This window comes from Chanodichthys erythropterus, chromosome 23, assembly GCF_024489055.1.
Source record: "Chanodichthys erythropterus isolate Z2021 chromosome 23, ASM2448905v1, whole genome shotgun sequence".
Classification (NCBI taxonomy): domain Eukaryota; kingdom Metazoa; phylum Chordata; class Actinopteri; order Cypriniformes; family Xenocyprididae; genus Chanodichthys; species Chanodichthys erythropterus.
The window spans coordinates 23,527,723-23,554,304 of record NC_090243.1 but is presented as its reverse complement, the minus strand read 5'-3'; the positions used below and the strand labels follow the sequence as shown (position 1 = coordinate 23,554,304).

At 36.5% G+C, this 26,582-nt stretch overlaps 1 protein-coding gene across 1 annotated transcript in view; it reads left to right on the top strand.

The window, feature by feature from the left end:
- Positions 1-26,582, top strand: part of LOC137013807 (E3 ubiquitin-protein ligase HECW1) — a 59,419-nt gene that overhangs the window by 15,380 nt on the left and 17,457 nt on the right. Inside the window, exons 5-18 of the mRNA XM_067377759.1 lie at positions 5,373-5,445; positions 7,791-7,960; positions 10,412-10,554; positions 10,845-10,945; positions 13,010-14,341; positions 16,473-16,574; positions 19,541-19,691; positions 20,280-20,389; positions 20,527-20,648; positions 24,520-24,705; positions 24,781-24,915; positions 25,092-25,197; positions 25,894-25,990; positions 26,343-26,426. Of these exons, the coding sequence (XP_067233860.1) occupies positions 5,373-5,445; positions 7,791-7,960; positions 10,412-10,554; positions 10,845-10,945; positions 13,010-14,341; positions 16,473-16,574; positions 19,541-19,691; positions 20,280-20,389; positions 20,527-20,648; positions 24,520-24,705; positions 24,781-24,915; positions 25,092-25,197; positions 25,894-25,990; positions 26,343-26,426 (2,912 nt within the window). The remainder of the gene's footprint in view (positions 1-5,372; positions 5,446-7,790; positions 7,961-10,411; positions 10,555-10,844; positions 10,946-13,009; positions 14,342-16,472; positions 16,575-19,540; positions 19,692-20,279; positions 20,390-20,526; positions 20,649-24,519; positions 24,706-24,780; positions 24,916-25,091; positions 25,198-25,893; positions 25,991-26,342; positions 26,427-26,582) is intronic.

The following is a 26,582-nucleotide window of genomic DNA, read 5'->3' as shown; positions in this document are numbered from 1 at the left end:
TCAGTTTATGTGAGTACAGTGGTTCAATATTAATATAATAACGCCACAAGAATAATTTTGGTGCACCAAAAAACAAAATAACGACTTGTAGTTCAGGAAGCTTCGGAGCGTTATGAATCTTTTGTGTTGAATCATGATTCGGATCGCGTGTCAAACCGCCAAACTGCTGAAATCACGTGACTTTGGTGCTCCGAACCGCTGACTCGACACGCTGATTCATAACGCTCCGAAGCTTCCTGAAGCAGTGTTTTGAAATCGTCCATCACTATATAAGTCGTTATTTCGTAAATAAATGGATCTTGAGAGAGGAAATGTCATTGCTGACTGTGAAGGATTTCATCAAAAATATCTTAATTTGTGTTCTGAAGATGAATGAGGGTCTTACGGGTGGAACGACATGAGGGAGGGTATAAATGACATTATTTTAATTTTTGGCTGAACTAACCCTTTAATATTAATAATAATAATGCATTTTATTTAACAGTGCCTTTCATAACACCCAAGGTCACCTTAGAGGCAAAAAATAAAAATAAAGGAATAAAAAAATACATAAATAAATGAATAACGATAAACTAATCCCATTAGCATCGCAGAATACAACAACTTAACAGCACACGCGCATCATAGATACAGTAGAATACAGGCTAGTAAATGAAGGAGATCAGGTACGGAGGAGTGAGATTGTGAAGTGCCTTGAATGTGAGAAGCAGAATTTTGAAATCAATGCGATATTTCACTGGAAGCCAGTGTAGTCGCTGGAGAGTTGGTGAAATGTGTTCAGTAGAAGGAGTTCTGGTAAGAACACGAGCCACAGAGATCTGAACCAACTGAAGTTTGGAAGGAAGAGCAGTAAGAAGAGTGTTGCAATAATCCATACGTGAAGTAACCTGTGCATGGATGAGGATTGGAGTGTTGTTCATTGTGAGGGAAGGGCAGAAGCATTTAAAGGTGCCGTAGAATGTGTTTTCAAAATATGTAATATAAGTCTCTGGTGTCCCCTGAATGTGTCTGTGAAGTTGCAGCTCAAAATACCCCATCGATTTTTTTTTATTATTCATTCTTTAACTGCCTATTTTGGGGCATCATTAAATATGCGCCGATTCAGGCTGCGTCCCCTTTAAATTCTCCTGCTCCCCGCCCCCAGAGCTCGCGCTTGCCTTTAACAGCATAAACAAAGTTCACACAGCTAATATAACCCTCAAAATGGATCTTTACAAAGTGTTCGTCATGCAGCATATCAGATCATGTGAGTACAGTATTTATTTGGATGTTTACATTTGATTCTGAATGAGTTTGATAGCGCTCCGTGGCTAAAGCTAACATTACACACTGTTGGAGAGATTTATAAAGAATGAAGTTGTGTTTATGAATTATACAGACTGCAAGTGTTTAAAAAATGAAAATAGCGACTCTTGTCTCCGTGAATACAGTAAGAAACGATGGTAACTTTAAAAGTACATTAGCAACATGTTAACAAAACATTTAGAAAGACAATTCACAAATATCACTAAAAATATCATGATATCATGGATCATGTCAGTTATTATTGCTCCATCTGCCATTTTTCACTATTGTTCTTGCTTGCTTACCTCGTCTGATGATTCAGCTGTGCAGATCCAGATGTTAATACTGGCTGCCCTTGTGTAATGCCTTGAACATGAGCTGGCATATGCAAATATTGGGGGCGTACATATTAATGATCCCGACTGTTACGTCACGGTCGGTGTTATGTTGAGATTCGCCTGTTCTTCGGAGGTCTTTTAAACAAATGAGATTTATATAAGAAGGAGGAAACAATGGAGTTTGAGACTCACTGTATGTCATTTTCATGTACTGAACTCTTGTTATTCAACTATGCCACGATAAATTCAATTTTTAATTCTAGGGCACCTTTAATATTACGCAGGTGAAAGTATGCAGTATGCGTAATATCCACAGAAAAACAGACCGATTTGGTCAGAGTAGATCTCGTGCCTATAAGTAGGACCTCGGTTTAATCACTATTGAGTTGTAAAAAGTTAGCTGAAAGCCAGTCTTAAATTTCAGCTAAACAGCTGGACAAAGAAGGTGGAGGGAAAGAGCTGGATGTCATCGGTGTAGCAGTGAAAGTCAAATACCATCTCTCCTGAAAATGTGAACAAGAGGGAGTAGATAATGAATAGAAGAGGGCCCAAAACAGAGCCCTGAGGAACACCAGTAGTGTGCGACACCATGCAAGTTTGGATTTACATGAGGTTGAGTAAAAATGGCAGATATTTCATTTTTTGAGGTGAGCTATCACTCATCAAGGCTGTTTCCATTAAATTCAAGGATGTTTTTATGTCAATTTGTGCCATTTTATGTGTTTGCACAACTAGTATGTGTAGTATGTATGTGTGTGTAATTTGTGCTGTAATTTCCCACTGCACTGCATCTCTCTCTCTCACACACACACACACACACACACACACGCTCAGCGTTGGTTCTGATGACTGTGCAGCATCACTCCTCTGGATGCGCTCAGCTCCTCTCACGGTTCAAGTGCAGTGATGCATTCAGATCAGGTCTATGTTTATACATATTAAATATGATTTATTAGATTATATTGATGTAGCTCCACATCATTCCATTTAATAATAAAGTGTAATATATGTGTTCAAATATACAATGGTACTGAAAACTTAAAATAATAGTCAAAGTCTAAAAGAATTTTATTCAATATTGCTAAATACATTAATTTATACAGACAAAACTGATTTTTATGGGTGGAATGAGGTAATAAATTCAACAATTGCAGGTTGCCACATGATACGTCTAAATAAATTCAACAAGCATAGTAATAAAACTATAGTTTAATATAGTTTAGAAATTTTAAGTTAATGTCCATTTTCATTTAGTTTAGTTTTTCTGTTTTCCTGTGTTTGCTTCGGTTTCAGATATTTATTTTATTTAATTTTTAATTTTATTATTTTTATTTTTTTACATTTCATATTTATTTTTTTTAATTATATTTTTTATTATTATTTTATTTTATTAATTAATTAATGTATTTGTATTTTATTGCAGAGGTTTCAAGTTTTAAAATATAGGCTACTGAAATTAATTTTTGGCCTTTTTTTGAGATGTTGAGTAGTGAAAATATTTCCTGTTTTCTTTTTTGAATTAACATTTGTGTTTGGTATCATGATACACAAATAGTGAGAAAATGCATTCTTCTCATTGATATCATGTAAACTCAACACAGAGATCTGAATGTCATAGAGACGTGACACTGGGCTTTTTTGACTTTAAAGGCCAGTAGGAAACAAGAGCAACTCGTATTTTGTTCAGAAAATACAAATCTAATAATTAGAAATAACAAACAGATTGATCAGACAGGATGAAGTAGGATTTGCGGTTCAAACCGTTTTGGTCCCGGTGAGCACCCGTGGTCCTCTGTGGTCGTGCCAGCGTTGAATTGATTGTGAGGTCTGAATCTCCCGCAGATGCTTTTAATCTGGTAAAGCTGCAGTCGTGTTTGTGCGGCGGACGGTCAACAGGACGGATTTGCATCTCATTTGGGCACAAACCGCTCCAAACACCTGCTGTCCTTTTGTTGCTGCCTGCTGTTTGTCTCATTACATTCTGACGGATGTTTGGAGTGGTTTATGGACAGTTTTCTGTAAGGTCTACATGTACATTACTAAGATCAGAAAGTACTTTATCGTAGTGTTGAGAAGTAAATCCATTTGACTGAACTCTGTGCATGTCGTCTTGTTGAGAAGAGGTGAAAGTGTCTTTTATAAACTCAATCCTGCTCATGTCATTAATGAACTGCTGAATTTCTGAACAACTAAACAGACGTGAAGACAGAGAACATTAAATAATATTTTCAATTTTACTTTAACCCTCACTTTATTTGCGGTCTGACAGAATTTAAAGAATATTATAGTTTTAATAATATTTTTAATTAGATTTTATCTAGATATTTATGTTTTCAGTGTTTACTTTAAGTTTAATTTTTAGCATTTTTATTATTTTTTTATATTATTATTTAGATTTATTTTATTTTATTCAGTTTTAGTTTTTATTTATTTCCAGTTAGCAAATTTAGTGCTTCAAACAAAAACGCTTTAAACATTTTTTTTTACATTTTTAATTTTCATTTATTTGAGTTTTTTTTTCCCTGATATTTATTCATAAGATATGAATGAATGAATGAATGAATGAATGAATGAATGAATGAATGAATGAATGAATGAATGAATGAATGAATGAATGAATGAATGAATGAATGAAGGAACTCTACAGTTCAAAAGTTTAAGGTAAGACTTTATTTATTAATTATTTTCTTTTCTTTTAATAAATTATTTATTTCTTACTTTTTTTCCCTTTTTTAATTTATATTTATTTAAAAAATGTATGTGATATTTATCTTTTATTTCAGCTTTATTTAAATTAACAAAAATGATAATAACCCTGAACCCCAAGGTCATTTTTATATTTTCCATTTTCATTTTAGTAAAAAAAAAAAAAAAATATATATATATATATATATATATATATTTATTTTATTTTATTTTTTTTTCACTTTTAGTATTAGTTTTTTAGTACATCAAGTTAAATGAAATTATCTGAAATAAAATAAAATAAAATATTAAAAAACCTTAACTTATTTAAAGCAACAAAATACTTGTTTTTTTTATGGTTTTAGTTTAATTTTATTATAATAACCCTGCTTAAAGGGATAGTTCACTCAAAAATCATCATCAAATAAATGAATGAATTAATTAATTAATCAATCAATTAATCAATCAATCAATCAGTTATACAATGAAAGTCAGTGGGGTCCAAAACAACACAGATTTTCATTGAATGGGAAAAGAAAGTCAATGAACCTTCATCATCATAATCATCATCATCATCACACACTGTACTGCCATCTGCAGGTGAAGTGTGTTATTGCACACAGACACAGGTCAGATAAATCTGCGGCCGTGTGAAGATCAATGATTATGAAAATCAAATGTTTTCTTTTTTTATTGCAGTTCATCTTTTAATCACTGTGTTTTCTTTCATATATTACAGTCTTTCTTCAGTTTACGAAATGTCAGTTTTAGTTGACACTAATAACCCGGAGCCAGTGTTCCCTATATCAGCCATACAGCTGGAGTTTTTCCTCTTCTGAGAAGCGGTGTCCCATGAGCCTCTCCTCCTTCCTGTTCCTGGATTCTGAATCAATGCGGCTCTAATGAATGCTGCTATTGACTGTAATGGGCTTTAAGATCAGGACAAGAGGAAAGGAAGAAAGGGGGCGTGACTGTGTAGAGTCACTTCCTGTTCAGCTCTGAGGATGCACAGACTTCCTGCCCTTCATTCCTGTGGTCACCTGACTGCTCTCTTGTGTGTGATAGGCTCTGAAGCCGGTCATCAGTCCGGATCCTCAGACTCTGGGCAGCAGGAGGCTGATCAGCTTCTCTCTGTCAGGTGCGTCACTGATGTCACTTTATTCTTACATTTATGTCTTTATTTACTGAGAAACTGTTGTTAGTGAAGATCAGAGTTCTGAAAAATGAAGTTTATGACGGTTTCACCAAAACTCTGTTTTCAGCACTCGTAATAATCATACATGCAACCTTTGAATGACTGTATATTAAGAGAGTTGAGAAATTTGAGAACAGACTTGAAATATTCAGCAGGGTGTGGATGAAACTTCATGAATCCAGTGTCATAACATAGACATAATTTGAAGGATTCTTTATAAAGGATGAATATTGTCCGATTGTCCTCCTGTTCTCTTTCTTCTCCGTTATATTTGACGTTGCGATGGCCAAACTGTTCACTCTTCAGGATTCCCCAGCGTTGTATATTTTATTCATAAGTTCATCTCCTGCCGTGAGCTGAAGGAGGATAAATATATGTACATTAGTGCCAGTGAATCCCAGTGATCCGTTGGGAGCTGGAAACAGGATTCCTTTTAAAGTGATGGCTTGTGGAAAGTTGATCTGCAGAAACCTGAAAAGAAGGTTGTTCTATTAAGAAGATCTGATGGGTTACACTAATGAAGCATGAGGAATATTTCACCTGTTCTTCCCATAATGCCACACAGTTTCAGTGAGCACACACACACACACACACACACACACACACACACACTCCTCGTCTGTGGAGTTATAAACACATGACGCTCGTGTTCAGGAGATTATGACATCGCAGTAACTCGTCTCCGACTGCCTGTCTGGATACTGGAGGAGATAATTAGATCCTCTGGGATTCTGAGAGCTCCTGCTTTTCTCTTAATATTCCAGACTCAGACTTTACGGCTTTAGCCTTTAAGCCTCTTGCTTTCCTTATTTCTCTGTGAATGATGATTTAATATCACAAGATCACCGGCGTATACAGAACCTGAGAATATACAGTCGGAAGGTCAATAAAATCTTACAAATAATGGAGTAAACAAATGACAAAAGGATTATTATTACTATTATTATTATTATTGAAATAAAATACTAATACTAATAATACTTTTATTAATTATTAATATTAGATTGTTTGCTCATTTTAAAGTATTATTAATTTGTTATAAAAACAAATGGATTGATTGTTAAAATCCATTTAATTTAATTTTACAAATAACATTTTTATTAAAATTATTAAAATAAATATAAATACATTGTTAAATATATATTAAATATAAATTATCCAGGTGTTGAATAGCAAAATTATTACTGTGATTATTATTATTATTATTATTATTATTCAGATGTTGTTGTTATTCTTATCATTATTAATTGAAATATAATAACAATAATACTATATTAATAATTATTTTTTAACATTAAATTGTTATCAGATTTTTGTCATTATTAATTAATTATTTGCTATTTAATGTATAATATATATATAATTATTTTTCAGAAATAATATAATAATAACAAAATAATATAATATATAATTATATAATAAAATATATATTTATTATATATATATATATATATATATATATATATATATATATATATATATATATATATATATATATATATATATATATATATATATATATTTATATAGTGATATTTGTAAATAATAATTAATATATAATTATTATAAATTAAATATTAATTATTAATAACAATAAATAAAATTGTTTTGTTGGAAATAATTCATTATTTGTTATATATGTATGTGTATATATATATAATAAATAATATATATTTTTTATTTTTATTTATTTATATACTTATTATAATTAATATTATATTATTTTATGTTATATTCAGACAAATTATATATATATATATATATATATATATATATATATATATATATATAATGAATTTATAATAACAAAAATTAACATTAACAAAATAACAATTTATGTTATTAATTAATATTTCTAAATAATAATTAACATATAATAATTACTAACATATAATATTAACATTATTAATATATAATAATATAATTAATAACATGAAATGATCAATGTTCTGTTAGAATAACTTCATTATTTGTTTATATATATATATATATATATATATATATATATATATATATATATATAAACAAATAATGAAGTTTATTATATATTATTTTATTATTATATTATTATATTATTATTATTATATTATTATTATTATATTATTATAAATAATAAATGAATATTAAATGATTAATGACGATTTAATGATTAAAATGTACAAACATATATATATATATATATATATATATATATATATATATATATATATATATATATATATATATATATATATATATATATATATATATAATATTCCTTTGCTCTAATCTTCCTTCCTTTATTCCAGATGTTCAGGCAGTCGGTCTGAAGAAAGGAATGTTCTTTAATCCCGACCCATATTTGAAGATCTCCATCCAGCCTGGAAAGCACAGCATCTTCCCGGCGCTGCCTCACCACGGACAGGAGAAGAGGTCCGGCATCATCTGCAACACGGTCAGCCCCGTCTGGAAGAGAGAGGTCAGTTCACTCACATCACTTCTTCATCTGATACGACGGATCACTTACAGGCGTTCTGACATTTGAAAAGTCCTCTTTGAGTCTGAGTCTGGAGATGCGATCGTGACGTTTCATGTCTTTCCTTCTGAAGAGTGCATCACGGTGAGTCTGTGTTTGATATCCCAACATGAAAGCAGAATCCTCCCCCTGACTCTCTGATGGAGCTTTTGCCAACAGCTCTGAAACAAAAGTACATGGAGCTCTCCGTAACAAAACTCCTGAAGTTTTGATTCAGATCCAGCTTCTGTGTACAGGTGCCGTCACCTCCAAAACTGCTGCAGGGACGTTTGGTACAGCCGTCACATATTTACTTTTTTAATTAATGACATAGAAATAATAGTATCTTAAATATTATTAATATTAAATATGAATATAATCATATAAATAAATTATATTACACAATATAATACATATAAATATTGTTGTTAGAAACAACATTATTTATCTACATGTGCATTTTTGGAAACGCCACATCAAACGTTTATTTTCTAAAATCAAAATAAAACTGAACACCTCAATGTTGCAATAAATCAAGGTCGACACAACAACCTTTTAAACGTCTACAAACTCTCAAGTCTCAGTTGAGCTCAAGTGGTCATAAGGAAACCAATATCCTTCAAAACGGATAAATAAAACAATGTTAAGTTAAATTAAATAGTCAAAGTCTACTGTATGTGCTGGTTTGAGCCTCATTTCCTCATCTAATAAATCAAACACCTGCGATCAGAAACTACCTGCTAATGCGCTCACATTCACGTAAAGTTTGACAAGTTTGGGTGAGTAAAGGCAAAATGCACAAGATGTAGTACCTTCAGTGCCCTTAGATGGCGATATCGCTTCTTTATATCAAAAACAAACTGCTGCAGAAAAAGTTAGGTGTCATGAAAAATGTAATGTGTTATTGCATTACTCATCACAAATGTAGTGGAGTAAAAACTACATTTACTTGCTCAAAAATGTAGTCAAGTAGAGAGTAAAAGTTGCCAATATCAGTACAAATACAAAGTAGCCAAAAAGATACTTAAGTAAAGTAAATAATTACATTCACTCAAGTACATCACCCGATCTTTTCCTGATGGGAATATAGAGAACTCTCTCCAGTTGAGAGTGAATGTGAACTGACCGAATGGTTTTGTGTATATTTTGGGTGTTTCAGTCTTACATCCAAAGCCATTTTCTGTCATCTCCACTAATGGCCTCTTTTCATCACTGCTGACAGTGTCTTTCTGCATCACGAAAGCTTCGAAACCTGTTTACTTGACTATTTATATCCACATCACGGGTGAGAGTTGATCTTTATTCCTTTATCTGCTTTATGCCGGTCGGTGGACCTTGTTTGACAGCGGCAGACAGTGAAATGTCCGTCTGAACAAGCTCTTATTCTCTCTGATTTATTTATGGACATTTTCAAGCCACACAAAATCTGTACATTTTAGAAAATAATCTTGTAACATTGTATCGCATAGTAACATTTATTACATACAGACTTGCAGTTATATCAGCCGACAATTACAAAAAAAGCACTGTGGCGTATATAATTTATTTTATAATATGATTTATTTTGTGTCATTTGCATTTGATTAAGTTTGATTTTGCATGTTCCAGTTTGAGAGTTAAAAATCCAACACCATGCTGTTATTATTGGTGTTTTGTTCAGTCTGTTTGTTCACTGCATTAATGTGATTCTCCCTCCAGAGTTCGCCGACAATATTTCCTCTTAATTGTATGAACAATCGCTGTTAAATTACAGCTTCCACACAATCACACAACCCCTGAGCGTCAAACAGAGTGGATTTGGACACGAGCAGCAGTTCTCCTCCGCTTGTGTCTGCTCTCCTCCACTCACTCGCAGAGTTTCACACTGTCTCTAACCAGCGTTATGTGTTTTCTGAGCCCTGTCGGTCCAGAGTCCTGTGGAGGACACCGTGGATTTAGTTATGAGGGATAGGGAGGGGGTTCGGGTTAATGTCATTGTGAGTTTGGGCTTCTGTGGCTCTGACTGAAAAGCTGCCCTAAAAAGTCCCGTGTGCCTCCTTGAACGAGAGTCGTGCTGCCGTGTTTAACTGCCACAGGGAACAAAACAATCCAGAGCTTTCATACACTCCGTCAGCACTGCAGTTCTCCCGTGGACTCCAGCCAGGATGCAGCATCCCTGAATCTGGAGAACGCTCTGTATCCCAGACTGACTTATGTTCTGAAAAGGGCTACAATTATTTATTTATTTAAATGTAATTTTAGTATTTTTAGTATTTATGAATTTCACTAAATAACTAGTTTTTATAAATCCAATAAATGATGAGAAGGTCATGCAGTAACACATTTTCATTCAGTCCGTGTGTTTCTGAACCAACCGAATGGCAGCGGTTAACAGCAATCTGTTGATTCACAACTTATTTTATTTTGTATTCACAGCGATTTAACTTCGTGTCTCTGCCGACGGACGTTTTGGAGATTGAGGTAAAAGATAAATTTGCCAAGAGCAGACCCATCATCAAACGCTTCCTGGGAAAGTTGGTCGTTCCTGTACAGAGGCTGCTGGAGAAGCACGCTATCGGGTACGTCTCTGAAGATACGTTCGCTACTGTATAATTTATCTGACTGTGAGCCTACTGAGGACTCAGATTACACTCTAATTCTTGACTTGTTTCTTAAATTACTTGTCCATTTGTGCATGATTATCCTCCAGGATTCCAGTTTTCATAGACCTACAAATATCAATTTATCTTTATGTGCACAAGAAGGTACTTCAATTTCAAAGACAATGCACAGATAGGCACCTGCAGTGATTCATTTTATGGTTAATTGCCTGTGAGATTTTAAAATGTTCTTGTCTTTGTGTGAACAGGGACCGTGTGGTGAGTTACACTTTAGGCCGACGGCTTCCAACAGATCATGTCAGCGGTCAGCTGCAGTTTCGTTTTGAGATAACCTCATCAATTCACCCAGGTCTGCAGGATGTTTACCTTTGTCTCTGCTTTTCTTACAAACTAATGGTATAAATCATGAGATCATTTCTTTATGTACACTCTAAAAAATGTTGGGTTAAAACAACCCAATCACTGGGTTTGTCCATTTTCAACCCAACTTGGGTTGTTTTTAACCTAGCATTTTTAGAGTGTATTTGTTAAAAAAGCAAATTGTGACTCTTTGTTCATACAGCAGGTGCTTTTTTCCCAAGCAAACATCGTTTATCATCTTATTAGTTTATGCTTTCCCTGGGAATCGAACCCATGACCTTGAGGTTGCTGGTGACATGCGCTACTGTTTGTGCTAGCAGTACTACAGCAGTCGTCTAAAATGCTTAATATTTCCAAAAGGAGTTGTTCACTCGACAGTCGTCATTTACTCACCTTCATGAAGGTCGTCTAGGTGAAGGTGATTTTACCAAGTACAGCATGTTCCTGGATCAGCATCTTTGTTGATCCTGGAACAACATTCCAATCAACCAATCAGATTTGAGGGACAAGTTTACCATTTATGTCAGGTTTAGGCTTACAACCTGGGTTAGGTGCTTCCACAACAGTGTTATTCACCTATCATTTCCCTCTGATTTTAGGGATAAGTTATGGGTAGGGTTAGGTTTAGGGGTTGGGAAAAGGTTAGGACTTAATTCGGATTGGAATGTTGTTCCAGGATCAACTAAATATGTTGATCCAGGAACATGTCTTACTTGGCAAAATCACGGTGACCAGGTAGTCTACATGATTTGGGTGGTAAATACCAATTCTGCAATGATCTGAGGGTTGTGCTGGAGAGACTTGTGTGGACCACCTTTGCAGAGCTTTAGTGTACTTTGTTGTCCTTCTTGGAGACCCTGGTCACTCACTCACCTGTCACTGGTACTTTCACTGTATGGGAAAGCATTGCATGGATATTGTTCAGAATGTCTTCTTTTGTGTTCCACGAAAGATGAAAAATCATTTGGGTTTGGAACAACATGAATAAATAATCACAGATTTTAATTTTTGGATGAACAATTCCTTCATTGTCAGAAAAAAATGCTCCAAAATTGTACCTTTTAGGGGTTCAACAGCTTGAACCCCTCGCTTCCGTGTTTACAGTGATAGAGTGACCTCTGACACGACTCAAGACGTATTGATGAATGCGTAAGCGCAGAGGATAGAACAAAACAAAACAAAACACCGGTCACGAATTAGAACTGTAAAATGGGAATTTTTAAAGAGAAATGTCGGAGGATTTCGATACAAGAGAAGAAGAGCTTGAGTTTGTTGCCCAGCCCTATTTGTTTGAACCTTGAAAGGCGTCTAATCTTAGTTTAGTTTAGTTTAGTTTAACTTTATTGTCTGTACAGATTTCATGAACAGAAATTCATCTTTGACACTGGTAGAGAAAAATTCTTCCTAACAGACAATTATATGCACTCACATATCACATAATAAAACACATAGAATACAATATATATGTATGACCACACATATGCATACACACACCTACCCAGACAGATACCTCATGATGATACCTCAATTAAAAAAACGTCACCGCCAATGCTAAAAATGATCTTTTATATAGGTTCTTTTTAGCCAGCTGTATATGCAGACTGCGCCCTGAAGGTAGGGCCTCGAAGCAGGAATGGATTGAATGGATATTTTTCTTACAAAAACCCATCACTTAATTTCAGAAGGCCTTTATTAACCCCCATGGATCACTTTTATGATAGAAGGATGCACTTTTTTGGTCTTCAAAATCTCACGACCCTTTCACTGCCATTATAAGGCTTGGAAGAGCCAGGATATATTTTAATATAACTCAGATTGTGTTCGTCTGAAAGAAGATAGCCATATACACCTTGGATGACTTGAGGGTGAACTATCACTTTAAGGTACTACTATGAACTTGTATGGGTAAATAAGTTCAAAGATGTCTATTTAAGTGTACTTTTAAGTGTACTGAGTGTTTAAGACAGGAAATTTCTACACAAGTACTGATTATTGCTAAAGGTGTGGTATTTCATTTAACCATGCTGACAGATGTGTTTGTTCTCATTGGTAGATGATGAGGAAGTGTCCCTCAATGCAGTGCCCGTCTTTGATGTACCTGACCAGCAGGCTGAGCTGGAGCCCAACGAGGACCAACCACCAGCTTCTGATCTGCCTATGGAGGATGCATTGAGTTTAGGACCTGACATCCTGGAGCCGCCTGCCGAATGTCCTCCAGACATAGAGACCCAAGATGCTGTGCTGCTTACCTCTATAGATGAACCCCAGCCAGAAGCAGAAGGATCAGTTGATGAGCTTGTAACAGCTCAAGGAGAGACTCTATTGAGTGACGCCACTCAAGGAGAAACTGCGGAGCAAGACCCTGGAAAAATAGAGTCTGGGGAGGAAACTGTGGCTGAGACTCCTTTGGAGGTACTGGAGAACCATGATGCTGAAGACACAGGTGGAGGAGATGAAATGGGACCAACTGGAGAGCATGTAGAGACTGAGGGAGGCACAAGCTCAGAGCATGTTGAAATGAGGGTGGAAGGAGATGGGAACGAGGAAGAACCCTGTTCCACAAGGATGCGGGGTGCCTTGAAGCGCAAGAGCCGACCCTGTTCGCTTCCCGTGTCCGAATTAGAGACAGTCATCGCCTCAGCCTGTGAAGAACCTGAGACACCACGGTCTCACTACATCCGCATTCATCATTTGTTGCACAGCCTGCCGTCAGCTCAGTGCCACCATGACAGCCAAGATGAAGACGAGGTTCTTGACCCAGAATCCTCTGAGGAAATCACTGTCAAACCTCAAGAGGACAAAGAGGATGAAGACGAGGTGTCTGAAGCTCAGTCTCCATCCATCGTGCCTGAGTGTCCTAGACCTTGTTGCAGGCGTACCCTACCGCGTAGCCTCTCCATCGAGCGCTTGTCTGAACTCAACCATCTTCTGGAGGGTGAAAGACCCTCACCTCACACCCTCCGGCCAGACAGCGAGGACTTGGAAGTGGGTGGTGGAGGTGGAAGCAGAAGGGAACCTCGAGTGAGTGAGTGCGAACTGTGTGACAACTCCTGCTACAGCACTTCGTGTTACAGCACGTCCTGTTACAGCACTTCCTGTTACAGTAACTCAGGTTACGAGGGGCGTAACCACCTCTGCAGCCATACGCGCCTCTCTTCGGTTGACAGCACACGTCTGTCGGAGAGCACTGTTTTCTCCTCGCAGGAGGAAGAGGAGGAGGAGAACAGTGCTTTTGAATCAGTCTCGGACTCAATGCAGAGTCCAGATATAAGGGAGCCAGGAGACGGGTCGGTTCAGTGGAGAGAGTCGTCGTCAGAGGAAAGTCCCCAGAGGGAAGGGGCGGTGGAGGTGTCACCAGTAGCTGGGCCCAGTGTTAGGCCATCAGGTGAGGAGCCTTATCCAAAATATGCATTGGTGAAAGGTCTTGCTAAACTCTTTGATGTCCCAGCTGAAAAATCCAGCATTGCTGGTCACAAGCATTAGGTATGTTTTGCTTGCTGGGACCAGGGATGTTGGTTGCTGGTTTGCTCCTCCCCAGCATGGGAAGTGGGAGTGATGGAGCTACACCAGCTCAGTTATGCTTGAGAGCAGCATTACTATGCTGGTCCACCAGCTACACCAGAGTCATCATAAACCAGACTGGACCACATGGAATTTGTGTTGATTTATGCTTGATTTTTCAGCAGGGATTTGTAGGGTTTGCTTCTTAATCAAAGAAGATCAAATAGTCAGTATTTGGGTAATTTTATCTCTGCTTATACCAATAAGCAATTCACTGCATTCAAAATCAAATACGTCCCTAATATATAAGCCCTGTTTCCACAGCAGGAACTTTCTCCAGGAACTAGGGACTTTGGGGTGTGTTTCGACCGCAGGAACTAGGGTCTAAATAAAGTTCTGGGTAAAATTATCCCCTTTTTCAACATTCAGGAACTTTCGGAGGTGGGACTTGAGCGCAGGACATGCTGATTGGTTGAGCTGACGATGCATTTTGATTGGTTGACTTATTTCAACCACCGTTTTTAAAAGTCTGTTACGGTGCGTGCAGTAAGAGTTGTTTGCTATTTGAATCAAGATTGGAGTTTAAAAATACGACCCATGGACCAAAGATGAGGTTTAGGCTTTATTGATCTTATATGCGGAGGACGAAATCCAGCGGGAACTGGAAAGTCGTGCACAGTCCTACAGCACCAGGCTTATCTTCACAGTACTTTAGACCACTATGGAAACGCAGACAGCAACAGGTCTGGGGGAAAAATTTTCCTGGAACAAATTGTTCCGGGTAATTTCGGTGGAAACGAGGCTATACTATGTGAAATACAGTATGCCAACAGAGTAGCATGTCCGATTGCATAGTATTCGAGAAACGGTAGGCGAAAGGTGCCCGGATTACCTGTTCTTCTGGTGAGATTGTGAAGTGCGCATTCGCTGGACACTTTGCTATCCCATGAGGCCATGGGAGAGGATTTGTGAAAGGCAGTGAAGTGACGCAACTGATGCTAGTAGGTCACATGACACTAACAACATGGCAGATGTAGTAAGTCTGAAGTACGTGAGAAATTAGGTCGAAATTGCGAAAAAACAAAGTCAGAATTGCACGTTTTTAACTCACAATTCTGACTTTATTTCTCACAATTATGTTTATATCTCACAATTCTGAGAAAATAAGTCAGAATTGCGAAATGTAAACTCGCAATTGTGATAAAAAATGTCAGAATTGTGAGATAAAAAGTCGCAATTATCCTTTTTTTATTCAGTTGAGGAAACAAGCTGCCATTAGAAAGTGAAGTTGAAAATGCACCTGAGAACAGTGCATTGTGGGATGCAGTATTCTGTTGTTCTAGGTGCATATAGACTGTTTTAATGCTGCGTCTAAAGTACACACTGCATACTACACAAATACATTGAGCAGAATGGCACAGAACACTCATTCCATGAGGATACATGACACTGAGTGCACTTTTCAGCTAGCTTTCTACGGTTATGTTTTTGGAACGGTTTCTTTTTAAAATAACATCATCAGTGGGAAAAAGTAATTCCTTTTATAATTGGCAGTGCTGCTTGCCCAGTTATGAGTTATGAGCTGAATCTCAGGCACACTGATGAATATGAGAACTGATAATGGCTCTCTAATTAGTCTTTCACCTCCACTGACACCATTTAATTGACAGACACCAGAAACGCTACCTTGTCCATGATATCTCTATGAATTTCTTTTCAAGATAGTACATAGATATGACACCTGATTCTGATTTATGAGAGTATATAGGGTGAATTCAAGTAAACTTGTGCCACTTTTTGACTATTTTTGTCCTGAATTCAACCTATATATTATTTGTGGCAGTGGTTCTCAACTCGATTTGCTTCAAGACCTTATTGGAAAATATAAATGTTATCATATTTTGTATGTTTTGTATATGACAGGGAAATCCTCACCCTGCCAGTTGAGAACCACTGATTTATGGCATATGTAGATTGTCATAAGTCACGGGCCTGTATTTTGGTTTTGTTTGTAGGCAGTTGTCATTTGCAATGCAGTCATCATGCATTCACTCAGCTTCCTGCTTTGCGGTCTGAATCCCACCATTACCCAAGTGTTGATGAACCATTACCACCAAGTAAGCTTTCCTGAGTCACACCTTTCCCTCGCTTTTGCCATTAACCTGCTACCTTCATTTGCATGGGAATGTGTGTATCTGTGTGTTATAAGTGTGTGTGACGTGAGATTCACTCTTTCCCATCAGGCCATGTTTCTGAATGCTCACTCCCATCATCTTCATCAATGCAGTGCTATCGTTGACATACCCGTCATGAGATTGTACGAATTCATCGGCGAAGCATAGAATAGATTGTGTTAGATATCTGATTACAAATGCTCAATCAAGCATTCATTTGTCAGAGAAAAAGGGTAACGGACTGTAGCAGGTTTTTAAACAACACTGGCAGAGAAACTTTAAGAAATTACTTACTATTTAGGTAAATGAATGCTTGAATATGTCTGGGTGTTTAGTACACATCACCATGTGCTTGTTTCGGAAAACAAGATTCATAAATGGAAAGAAAACACACGCTTTTTGGTGTCCGAATTGATCTGAACACTTTTCTTTGCGGTGTAAAGCGCTGCTCGAGAGGGATTTCCGGGGAACTCAAAGCACAATTGACATAAATGAGCTTGTCTCTCAAGAGATAAGTGATGGTCTGATCCCATCTCTCAAGGGCTTTCTTCTCAGTTGCCATAGTGATAGGCTGCAGAGAGGCTGAGTATGCATGCTGAGTTTGTGTTTAAAGCGGTCTTTCAAAAGCAAGTCAGTTAAGATGATTTAACTTTCAAAGTAATGTTCAAAATCTAGTTGGAAGCCAATAATTCTCAAATCCCAGTTAAACTGCTTGGAAGTGGAGGGAAACTCATGAACATCAGCCAATGTGAAAGAGACATTTAAGTGCTTAGAAGTTACCTACTTTTGCCACTCACTGATATAATACTGGATCATTTTTCCTCAATATATATATATATATATATATATATATATATATATATATATATATATATATATATATATATATATATATATATTTCTCATTTGTTTGATTGGGTTCTCTTTGTCTACATTTAGGACTTTTGTGAACATCTTTTGGGTATTATTTTTACAGAAATATAGAAAATTATACTATATATATAATATAAAGAATTGTTGAAATGTGCAGTGAACTTGTCAGTCCAACATCTCAAGTGGATAATGAAGATAAATGAATGAATCATGTGGGATTTGTTGCATCTGTTGACTGATTTCTGTGCACATCTCCAAAAGTCCAGTTATTAAAGGGTTAGTTCACCCAAAAATTGTATTTCTGTCATTAATTACTGACCCTCATGTCGTTCCACACCCGTAAGACCTTTGTTCATCTTCAGAACACAAATTAAGATATTTTTGATGAAATCTGAGAGGTATGTGACAATAGACAAAGAGACGAGAATACTTTTTGTGCGCAAAAACAAAACAAAAATAATGACTTTATTCAACAATCTCTTCTCTTCTGTGTCATTATCTTACACAGGTGATGCAGTAACACAGTGAAGCTTCCGTGTTTACGTCCAAATGCCGGCTCAGTATTGGCCAAGGCTGGTCATGTGACCAGCATGACGCATGCGTGTGACGCTGACGCAGGAGCTGGCCAATAATGAGTCGGCGTTCTGATGTAGAACCTGGAAGCGCTGGACGTAAACAACGAATGAGAATGACACAGTAGAGATTGTTGAATAAAGTCCTTATTTTTGTTTTGTTTTTGCGCACAAAAAGTATTCTCGTCTCTTCATCACATTAAGGTTGATCCACTGCAGTCACATGTTTTAACGATGTCTTTAGTACCTTTCTGGAGCTTGAAAGTGTTGATTATATTGCTGTCTATGGACGAATCTCTCAGATTTCATCAAAAATATCTTAATTTGTGTTCTGAAGATGAACAAAGGTCTTACGGGTGTGGAACGACATGAGGGAGAGGAATTAATGACAGAAATTTAATTTTTGGGTGAACTAACCCTTTAATGTGTTTTGGGAAAACATCTGTCTGTGTTCAGAAACAGGTGTGTGTGACTCAGAGAGACTAATACATCAGATCCTGTTCCTCGCCGAGTGCTAGCAGGCCAAGGCCCAAAGTATAATGATTTCTTATTTATGACCGTACAACATCCAAATGCCTGTGTAAGTGTGTGTGTGAGTGTGTGTGTGTGTGTGTGTGTGTGTGTGTGTGATGCTGTGCTTCTTCATGGTTCTCCACATGTTTGTTTTCATGTATATTTTAAATGTCGGGCTTGAGTTTAAAAACTGGCTTCTGTTCAGTTCATGAATTTGAGTTGATGTGTAGAACACACAAGATGCAGAAATCAGAATGACTGGAATGAAATTTATAAAATATATCAAAATACAGTACAAACACTACCGTGTTTATTTGATTAAAAATACAGTAAAACAGTGAAATATTTTTTCCAGTGTAAATCAGCTGTTTTCTATGTGAATATATAGTAAAGTGTAATTTATTCCTGTGAATTTTCAGCATCATTACTCCAGTCTTCAGTGTCACATGATCCTTCAGAAATCATTCTGATATGATGATTTGATGCTCAACAAACATTTATGATTATTATCAGTGTTAAACTGTCATACATTTTATTTTTCAGGATTCTTAAATTAATAGAAAGTTCAAAAGAACAGCATTTATTTTAGAATCTTTTGTAACATATAAATAATATTTAGATAATATTTTATTAAAATGTATACAAATTATACTCATAATGATGCGACTTTGAACATTTATTATTAATATTAATGTCTAGAAATATTCCTTATATTGTGTGTGTGATAAATTATTAAAAACTAGACTTTTCTTTGAATTTCACTCCAATTCTGCATCTTGTTTGCTAACATCAATTCAAATTCAGTTCAAATTGTTGAATGCGTTTAACTGCATATATTGTATATGCATGATGTGTGAACAAACTTTACTGTTAATCTTCTGTACTCAGTCTGATTGTGCGTGTTTATGTTTCGTGTATGTATGATTACATATTTCTCTATAACTGGTGCAGACTGGGAAGCCCGGATCGACAGTCACGGCCGTGTTTTCTACGTGGATCACGTGAACCGCACCACCACGTGGCAGAGGCCGAGTCACGCCGCCAAACGCACGGGCATCCCGAGATCCGGCTCCACGCACCAGATGGAGCAGCTCAACAGGAGGTGTGAACGCTTGCGTCTCATTCTCATTAACGGCATTATCCTGCCATATGATGAGTGTATGCCCTGTAGAATATGTATTTATTAGTTCATATTTGCAGGCTTTAATCAGTGCAGTCGTGACTCTCTCCTAATAAAGATGCAGTCTTTCGAAGCTTGCTGTAAGGGAGCTGGGGAAGTGTGTGCTAAATGTGTTGTTGTTATGCCAGTGAATTGACTAGAAGGGAATGAATGGAGCAAAAACAGCTTCATCTGAACGTATATTTGAGGTGATTCTGCCACCTAGAGGACACTCAACAACTAACAGGAGGAAGTGTGATTCAAGATAATTCACTGCTTTGAAATAAATTAATAATTTATACAGTGGGGATGCATTAAACTGATCAAAAGTGACAAACATTTATAATGCAACAAAAGATTTTATTTGAAATAAATGCTGTTCTTTTGAACTTTCTATATGACGGTTTACACAATATCTGAACTGTTTTCAGCACTGATAATAATCATAAATGTTTCTTGAGCATCAAATCATCATATTAGAATGATTTCTGAGGGATCATGTGATGATGCATGATGTTGTTTTGTCTCCAGGTATCAGAACATTCAGAGGACGATGGCCACGGAAGACGAACCGGCCGGTCGCGGGCCTGAGAGGAACACCGGAGGAGACGCCGCGAGTGAATCCACACCGCAAGCTGCAGGTCGGCCTTCTTCACATGCTGATTTTGACATGAAGACAGTTTAGCTCACACAGACTGTGTTCACTGTGAAGAGCTCTGAATGAAAGCCTGTGATCACACTGTACCTAACGCAGTGTGTGTGACTGTGCTGTGTGCAGATCAGAGGAGAGAAGGCTGTTCGTCTCCTGTCAATAATCAGAACGTCACGCTGCTGCTCCAGTGTCCCGCCGTCAAGTTCGTCACACACCCAGAGTTCTTCACCGTCCTCCATGCTAACTACGTGAGTCACCATGAGACATGTTCATGTGTGTTCTTGTGCATTGTGTGTTTTGTCTTGCAGAAGCAGATTGAACCCTCGTGCTCTGTTCAGTTTCTGCTCACTGTATGGTCCGGGTCAAATTGACCCTAATTGGATTCAATATAATTCCCCAAAAATCACACTTTAAAAAAAAAAAAAAAAAAACACAATCAGGTACAAATAATTATGAATACTTTTCACACATTACAAAGAATAAATATCTGAATTTTTGGTTTATAAAAATGTTTTTAACCACTATTTCCTCCCCTCACCTGTGGGACACTCACTATTATACATTTATAACAGTAATATCTGAGTCTAAACCTAATATTGACAAACTATATATCATTTGAAAGCTTTAGTTTTCATATTTGATGACTGATTTTCAAAAGCAATAGAGAAATAGCGATAGATTCTTCATTTGTGATGTGGTGCCAAACTATAACACGCTCTGATTCTCTCCGTATGTTATTCATGTGTGTTTTAGGGATTGAATTTAAATCAAATATTAATATTACTGCACAAACGTCTTCTGAATAGGATGTCTACTTCATAAATATTTTGAAATGTATGGAAATACATGGTTTAGATCACTCAAACCATATATGGAAATGGAAGAGTCCTTATATGGTCATGGTGGAGTCTGGATGTCACCTAGTGGAGAGGTTTGGTACTGCGCACAAAAAAATCATACTTTTGTGGATGTCAACCTACAATTTGGCACAGAACTTGTTCAGACGTTTAACTTTGATTTTCTTGAAGTTTTAGAGTTGAAGTTTGTAAAATATATATTGTATATAAAATATAAAAATATATATATTTTATATTTATTTTAACTTCTATAACTTTTTAAAACTTTACTTTTACAGCTTTTTTTTTTTTTTTTTACTTCTACAATAATCTGTGAAGTGTGAACTTTAAAAAGATACCAAACTTAAGTCTGTGTTCTGAAGTATTTTAAACAATTTAAGTTGGAAAAATCATTTTCAAGTCTGTGCTCAAAAGGTGGGACAGACAGTTAACAGGTAAAACAACTTTATATTTCACAAACTTTGAAACTTTTTTAGATTCATAGGGTAGTAAAATATATATATATATATATATATATATATATATATATATATAAAACCAAGATATTTTATTATTTTGGGTCTGTATAGTTGCCTAGAACATTAAAATATGTGGGTCAAATTGACCCGCAAACATCATGAACGTAACCACATCAGCGTGATGAAGCTTTGCATGCATGTTCATGACCCTAAATGAGAAAAAGTCACAAAAAAAACCTAGGTTAACTGATATTTCCGATAACTCAAAAATCAAAACGGATCAAACTGACCTGTAGCAGTACATGAGGGTCAAACTGATGATTGATTACCAGCAAACAAAAATGTGTTTGCTAACATTCGCTTTAAGTTATGAAAATGCTCTATGTTCTCTGAACATTTTAATGTTTTTTTTTCTTGGTTATGTTCGGAAAAAAAAAAAAAAAAAAAGCATTAAGGGTTTGTTTTCTCCATTTGATCATTTTGGAAGTATTATGGAAAGTTACTTTCTGAAAAAATGTAGACTAAAGCCCAGCTTTAGATAAGCATGATGATGTATAAATAATGTTTTTGTGTTAATGTTTTGAGAATGTTATTAAAGACCAGATAACTTTGAATGAACGTTCTAATAACGTTTCTAGAAGAACGTTCCTTGTTCGCGGGGCAACCGTTAGTATCCAGTGCATTGAGTTCTTCCGGTGTGTTTTACTCGTGTGGAAGTGGCTTTGTTTGCTCCAGTGTATCCAGACGGATGTTACCGGAATCAGTCGGGCGCTTGTGAACTCACACTGTCCACGAGCAGACTGCACTTTAGTTGAAGGCTGATATTGATTGAACTATTTGCAGATTCCCTCTTTATTGATCACATAAGCTCCTCTGCTGCGGCGGAGACAGATAACAGACATTAACAAGTCAAAGATAAAGCGTGCTGAGACAGAAGTGGATCTGTGCAAGAGCTTGTATGGTTTCAGATCTGCTCTCAGAGATTCCTTTCTTCTGTTTCCAGTCATTTCACACGGGTCACGTACAAACACCTCGCTCCCATAAACACCAGGCTTTGATTGAATATTCATGATTATACTGAAGTCCCAGTGTGTGTTCAGTTTCATAACACACTCCATATCAGGTCAGGTGACTGATTACATTCACAAGAATATGCATTATTATGATTGTCACATCCAGACGAGACAATATCCTGGTTCTAGAAACCCAAATATGACCTTTGACATAAAACATTAGGACTATCCACAGTAACTGAAGATTCAGGGCTGAATATACACGATTTCTTCTAATGATCCAGTCTGTCCCGCCACAAAAAAGTAACAAATGAATTAAAATAGAATAAACTCAGTTAATGTTTTGTTGTTTTTGACCCATGATGTAACAGCTGCTGGCCTAACTCATATCCATTTTAAATATTGTTAAAGATAAGTCAGTAATAAAATAATAACAAGTAATCAAATTACCATCATTAGCACAAATACATACAATACAGCAGAAATAAACAGTGTTTCTCAGGTCTGACAGATGTTTTCAAGTACAGAAAATGAAATTAAATAAAACGGCATATTCTTCACTATATAAATTAAATAAAGATTAGTTTTTATTAAAGTTACAAAAGCTATTCAGCCAAGAATAGTGAGTGTTTTTTTCTTTGTTTTTTGCTTTGATTAACATTAAAAACACCGACGGCAGCAGGTTTATTAGGCTGCTGTCACTTTAAGAGCGAATGCATGGATCCAACGTGTGTTTTCTTTCTCCACTGTTTACGTTCACTTACGATATAAATGACTGTGTTTACAAGGACGGATACTCGTCAATAAGGGCATTTTGACATAATTTTGTGTGAATATGTTCATTCAAGTGAAAGAGAGTACTCAGTATTCACACGCTCCGGATGTGTCGCACACAAACTTCTCAAACAGCACGAGTCCTGAATTAAGTTCTCTTTCGCATCTTCTTGCGCTTGAATATTTAAATTGGCAAGAGTTAAAAACACGTGCAAATGATACGCTTTTTTTTGTTGAGCCCTAATATTCTTTCAAAAATAACATTTGTTAAAGTCGACATAAAATGAAAATTCACACTGTTTATTTATTTGCCATTACAAATGTGTTTCATAAACTCAGTTACAGCAGCTAGAGAAAAAAAATCTCTTATTTTGTAATTTCATGTTATAGATCTTACTGTGAACAATTCATCTTTTTTCTTTCTTTTCTCTTTGTTTGACCCTTTAATGTTTAATCAAAGATGTCAGAACTGGATCATCCAGTAAAAAACAGCAGACATCTCTCTGGTGACATATGCATTATTTATTGCAACTAAACCCCGCCCCTGCAAGCTCACGTTCGTGCCACGCCCACATCTCAGCATCCAATCAACAAGCTGTGCATAGAAATATAGTCGCCGCCCCACTTTTTTTTTTTTTTTTTTTTACAGAGGAAAAGATCTGTCGCTATTCCCATTTCACTGTGACTTTAAGAACATAAATAAGAATTAATTAATTATTATTGTAATAATTTTGGACTGCATTCTAATCAAGTAAAGCATAATAAAAGGAGTTAGCATCTCCAGCACTTTATTCAGTTTTTGTAAAAAAAATTACATTTAAATTTACCTGAGAAGCAGGTAATTTTTTAATTTATAAGATATTTCATTCACTACATGTCAGCAAACTCTCATCTCTAGTTTAGGGTTGGGGTTAGCAGAATACATTGACATGTAGTTGCAAAGTATAGTCAGAATGTCTAAAATGGACCATCGAAATAAAGTGTCATGAAATATTTTACTGTCTTTTTCCCGCTCAGGGAGCATATAGGATGTTTACTAACAGCACCTGCCTGAAGCACATGATTCTGAAAATACGGCGAGACGCGCGCAACTTTGAGCGATATCAGCACAACCGCGACCTCGTCGCTTTCCTCAACAAATTCGCTGATACTCATCTGGAGCTCCCGAGAGGCTGGGAGATCAAGAGCGATCCGCAGGGAAAGGTGAGCTCTTCAAACATTCACTGCGATGGTGAGTTTATGGAAATCAGTGCTTACTGACGTGTTTCGCTTTGGTAGTCATTCTTCGTGGACCACAACAGTCGGGCAACGACCTTCATCGACCCCAGGATGCCCCTTCAGAACGGACGACTGCCCAGCCACCTCACACACAGACAGCACTTACAGAGACTGCGCAGCTACAGCGCCGGAGAGGTGCGGCACACACACATGATGAGGAAATACACCTCATGTCAGGGCTTTGTAGAAACTAGAACAGCAATAATGTACAGTATGTGAAAAATAATGAACATATTAACCTATTCTGTTAAATAATGACTTTCACAATAGCATCATACGGCCTCTTTAGTTGTGATCATGTGTTCTCTCAGGCGTCAGACGTGTCCCGCAGCAGAGGAGCGTCCCTGGTGGGCAGAGCTGGACATGGTGTCGTATCCGCCGTCAGGAGCCAAAACCAGCCGGATTCAGTGCCTCTCGGTTAGTCAACACACATGAGATGACCACAGCATCACATGACCAACCTGAAGAGTGAAAGAAAGAAAAAACACGTGCTTCGTGTTCAATGTTGGTGGATCATTGAGTGGAATAAATGATTATTGGTTTTTAAATAAGTTATTTTATTCAGCAAAGATGCATTAAATTGTTACAATTAATGCTACAAAAAAAATTCTATTTCAAATAAATGTTGTTCTTTTGAACTTTCTATTCATCAAAAAATCCTGAAAATAAAATCTGAAGCAGCACAACTGTTCTCAAAACTGATAATAATCATAAATGTTTCTTGAGCATCAAATCATCATATCAGAATGATTTCTGAAGGATCATGTGACACTGAAGACTGGAGTAATGATGCTGAAAATTCACAGGAATAAATTACACTTTACTATATATTCACATAGAAAACAGCTGATTTACACTGGAATAATATTTCAGAATATTATAATTATCTGTGTGCATTTGATGCATTAATTATAGAACGGTAATTGAGCTACCTGTGCATGAAACAGTTTTATTGCACACCTTCCAGCCAATCAGAATCGAGTATTCATGGTATAAATTGCAATATTTTGACCACATTACCATTTTTTTGGAATCTCCACAATACATTTTTCATGCATTCTATATGACTTTCAGTAATTCATCAGAGTTTTTGTCTGTTTTCTTCACCCTCAGCTTACAATGACAAGATTGTGGCTTTCCTCCGTCAGCCAAACATTCTAGACATGCTGCAGGAACGGCAGCCCAGTCTCGCCAGGAATCACACACTCAGGTGAGGCCGCCTCAAAAACTGTATATAAATAATACAAAAATAACAGTGTAGTGTTAATCTCATATAGCCATACAGTTACAGTCTTGAAACGTGCCTAAACATGGAGAGAACAAAGTTTGTGACTGTGAATCAGCATTTGAGTTTGTATGATGCATTAACAGCAGCACTAATGCAGCGAGCTGAACCTTATCTTTATAGCACACTATAATTCCATTCAACCGGGTGAAGTGCACTACTCTTACTTCTAAAAACTATTAACATTGCATTAGATCAGACCTTTCAAAAGTGAGTTAACATGGAAAGAAGGCAGCGAAATGTGAGATCGTGTGAATGTTTACATGTTTTCTCTCAGGGAGAAGATCCATTACATCAGGACTGAAGGTCCTCAAGGTGTTGAAAAGCTGTCATGTGACGCTGACCTGGTCATGCTGTTGAGGTACAGTGACTGCAGTGTGTTGCAGGAGGAATTGTGCATGATTTTCATCAGTTGTAATTGTAAAGCTTAACCACAAGACTTGACAGGCAGTAAGTCAGTGTGTTTGAACACAATCCAGTCAGATTACTCCTCAAACAAAGGCACTTTGACTCACAA